Source organism: Aptenodytes forsteri, unplaced genomic scaffold, assembly GCF_000699145.1.
Source record: "Aptenodytes forsteri isolate BGI_AS27 unplaced genomic scaffold, ASM69914v1 Scaffold231, whole genome shotgun sequence".
NCBI lineage: Eukaryota > Metazoa > Chordata > Aves > Sphenisciformes > Spheniscidae > Aptenodytes > Aptenodytes forsteri.
The window spans coordinates 4,668,557-4,671,992 of NW_008796046.1; the positions used below are offsets into that span (position 1 = coordinate 4,668,557).

The 3,436-nt window shown below is 38.0% G+C and overlaps 1 protein-coding gene across 1 annotated transcript; it reads right to left on the bottom strand.

Moving 5' to 3' along the window:
* Positions 1 to 1,081: 1,081 nt before the first annotated feature.
* Positions 1,082 to 2,030, bottom strand: LOC103904662 (taste receptor type 2 member 40-like). Its single transcript, XM_009286161.1, is given in 2 exon segments — positions 1,082 to 1,915; positions 1,917 to 2,030. Coding segments are annotated over 2 exon segments (948 nt in total).
* Positions 2,031 to 3,436: the final 1,406 nt, after the last annotated feature.

The window sequence follows — 3,436 nt, forward strand, 5'->3', positions numbered from 1 at the left end:
GTGATTTATAATCTAGCGTTATCTAAATGCCTGCAGAGAGGATATACAGCATAAAAATACTTGAGCTGAGCTGAGAATTTCAGAGTAGAATCATCTAACACATTATTTGATAAAACATGACAGGATTTGTTGAGGAACATATTTCATCAACTGCATGTAAAACTTCATACTAGCATAAAATATTAAAAGAGAACAACCTTAGAAACAACTCACAACTACTCAAAGCAACAGCAAATCATGTAAAAAGGCAAATTTGTGATCAGAACAGTCAACTCAACAAGAAGGTTTTCTACAGTGGACAGGTAGATCTATGTACCTACATCTGTTTACATTGTAATCACCACCTTAGCAAACCACATTAAAGAAAACAAAATGAATGAGCATAAAATATGTTTTGAGAAAAAGGATCTGTTTTAAAGAGGTATTTAACCACTAAATTGTTATATATGTACTGGAATCCTAACACAAGTAAATCTGATTCAGAATATAATTTGATTACATTAATTGGCTGTATGTTTCCATATCTTAATTTTCCCTCAGGTTATCATTTAGGTAGTTTTTCATGTTTTGAAGCATATTTTGTTTGTATGTCACACCAGCTATGGCTTGTACAGCATGTGCTTCATCAAATTTTAAGCTTCTCAGGTGAAATATCCTTTAGCAGAGAACTGATATTTGTGAGCTCTGTAAATTTGGTTCTGTTTTAGCCCCATTTTCTTCAATTCAAATGTATCATAAAACTCAGTCTTTGTGCTGGTTTTGGCTGGGATAAAGTTAATTTTCTATGTAGTAGCTTAGAATCTGAAATCACAAAGCATCCTGTACTTGATTCATTATTTAAGTGCATTGTTTCCTTTCAGTGCATTCTTATTCTCACTCTTTATTTAATAAGATTGAGGGAGCAAGACTGGTGTAGAACAAAAGGTAAAAATGCATGTTAATTCAGACGTTCTCAAATGTTACGGAGGTCTAATCACAGAAATCTCTGAAAGATGAAAGTTACTAAGAAAAAAGACAATGAAACAGTAAATGCATAGATGTCTTGATTCCAGATCTGTTACTTCAGAGTGTTTCTCTTAAGCTATAATATGAGGCATAAAGTCATATTTTCCAAATGGCACTGAAGATGCTGGCACAGCATCCTGAATGCCAATTTCAGTTTTGAATTGATTATGATCAGGATAATAGAGTGTATGGAAGGATACGCCCCAGCTACATCTAAGGATACTGCAACTTTCACAACATCTTTACTTTGAGAAGTTGACGATATCAACAGAATTTGAGCTACAAAACTGGAAATATACAGGATCAAGAAAGAAATAATGGATTTAATGGCAGTTAGGTGAACAACTATCAAAGGATCCCTGAACGTATCTACATAACATTGCATCTTCTTTGTGTGTTTCCATAGAGAAGTAACTAATAGGGCTGAGGTTACCACAGATAGTACTAGAGGAAAAAAGCAGCCTACAAAGTAAAGAAGAAGCAGATAGAGATGCGAACTGTCCCAGTCAGTGATACGTGCTGTGCTATTTTCTCTACAGTTCCCCGTGGAGCTGCAGAGGTAAGCGCTGGGTGTAATCCATATCAAAGGAAGAGAAGTCACAGAAGAGATCACCAATGATCCTAGAAGCAGCCATGGGAGCATCCCAGCTATTCTGAGCCTGATTTGCAGCAACAGCCATTGGGTGACATTGATTATTTTTACACAGTAGAGTACCTAGAGCCAGGTACTGAACCACAAACTGGCATGGTTTACAAACATCCATACAGCACCAAAAGCTTTGTACACAGAAGCTAACTTAAACACATCCACAAAGTAGACACTATGAATGTGCATCAGTATGGTCACCTGCAAGATAAATCTTGATGTGCTCAGAAAGATCAGGATCATATCAGCGGAAGAAATTTTTTTTGCTTTTGATCCAGTTAATGGTATTAACAGCTGTAATAAATCCATTTCCAATAAGTCCAACAACAACTTCAATAGCTACAATACTTATTGAAATGATAAGAACTGGTGGCAACATCTTGCTGCTTTGGTCACCTCTGCCTGATTAGCTTGTGGAGCTGTGCAAGAAGTTGGGCAGACCTGATGGTAACTGACTAGCCCAAGCCCCGGTTTGCTCACCTTTTATCTAGGAAAAAAAAGACATCTGGAAATGATAGTGGAAAATGATTGTTGATGTTCTTCCTGAATGTGCAAATCAGAGAAGGATTTACTAATTCCAACCTTTTACATGCATAAGATTTGCCTATGCTTTTTCCTAGGGATGTGGAATAGCCAGCTGTATTAACCTCCCCATCTTTTGTCCAATTCTTTATATTCCTACCTAGAATGAGAGAAAGCTCTGTGGCTCTCTGGTTACAGCTGTACCTGACAATGTGGAAGGGGATGCATCATGCAACCCAACACAATCAGCAGCATACGTCAAGAGACAGCAAGAGGTCTTATATTGTAACTATTACCTTTCACACTGCTCTGAAGGTCTATCAATTATAACTAGACCAATTAGTTGCAACCATTTTAACATGGAGAAAACTCTATAGCCTCCAGCCCTATTTTAGGGGAGCACACCAGACAACAAAGCTGTATTTACCCAAGGGATATTGCTCCTTATAGCTGGCTACTACTGATATGTTAGATCTCGTGTTGGTCACATATATGGGATCAAAAGATGACAGTAACCACTTGTATAATGGGGGGAGCAGTGACAACAGGCTAGTGAAGCAGAGCAGTCGACCTAGCAGAACCCTGTTAAAAGTCCCACCTTCTCCAGCTGCTTTCCCTGTCCTGGCCTCTATCCCACCTGCATGCTCCAAAGCAGTTTCTTCCTCTAGACCGTAGATCTAGACCTGTTCTGCTTTCTGGAGTGAAAGTCTGTCATCCATCTGCATACCTATGTCAGCTTTGGCTAGATGCTGTAATGAGCATAGCAGTCCGGAGCAGCGTGGGGCCCACTACTCTGCATCCTGCATTAGTGCTTATTTATAAAGAAATATGTCTGGATTTACAGAACAATGTGTCCTCACCTTCTCAACCCCAGGCCCATTAATGCAATCTGTGAATACAGTATTGGCACATTAATATTGTCAATATATTCTTTCTTGAATTAGAGAAATATGAAACAAAATGTGAAGAGTTTGACAACAGGATAAGAAGCAACTGAGATCATTTAGCCAATGGAAAAAGACTGGGAGCTCTGTAGCAGTAAAATATTTATTGTTTTTGTGGGAAGGTTGACATATACTTCTGGAGTCCATTTCTCAACAGAGTAAAATGCCTAAAAGTAAAAGATAGGCCAAGCTTCTAATCTGAATGTGGTAAAAACTGCCCATTAGATTAACTGTTTACCATTACATCCAGGCTTCAAAGTTTTGTTGAATTGTTCAGCAGAAAAAAAGTTAACTTAGATTGGTATCAGTACATTTCTTC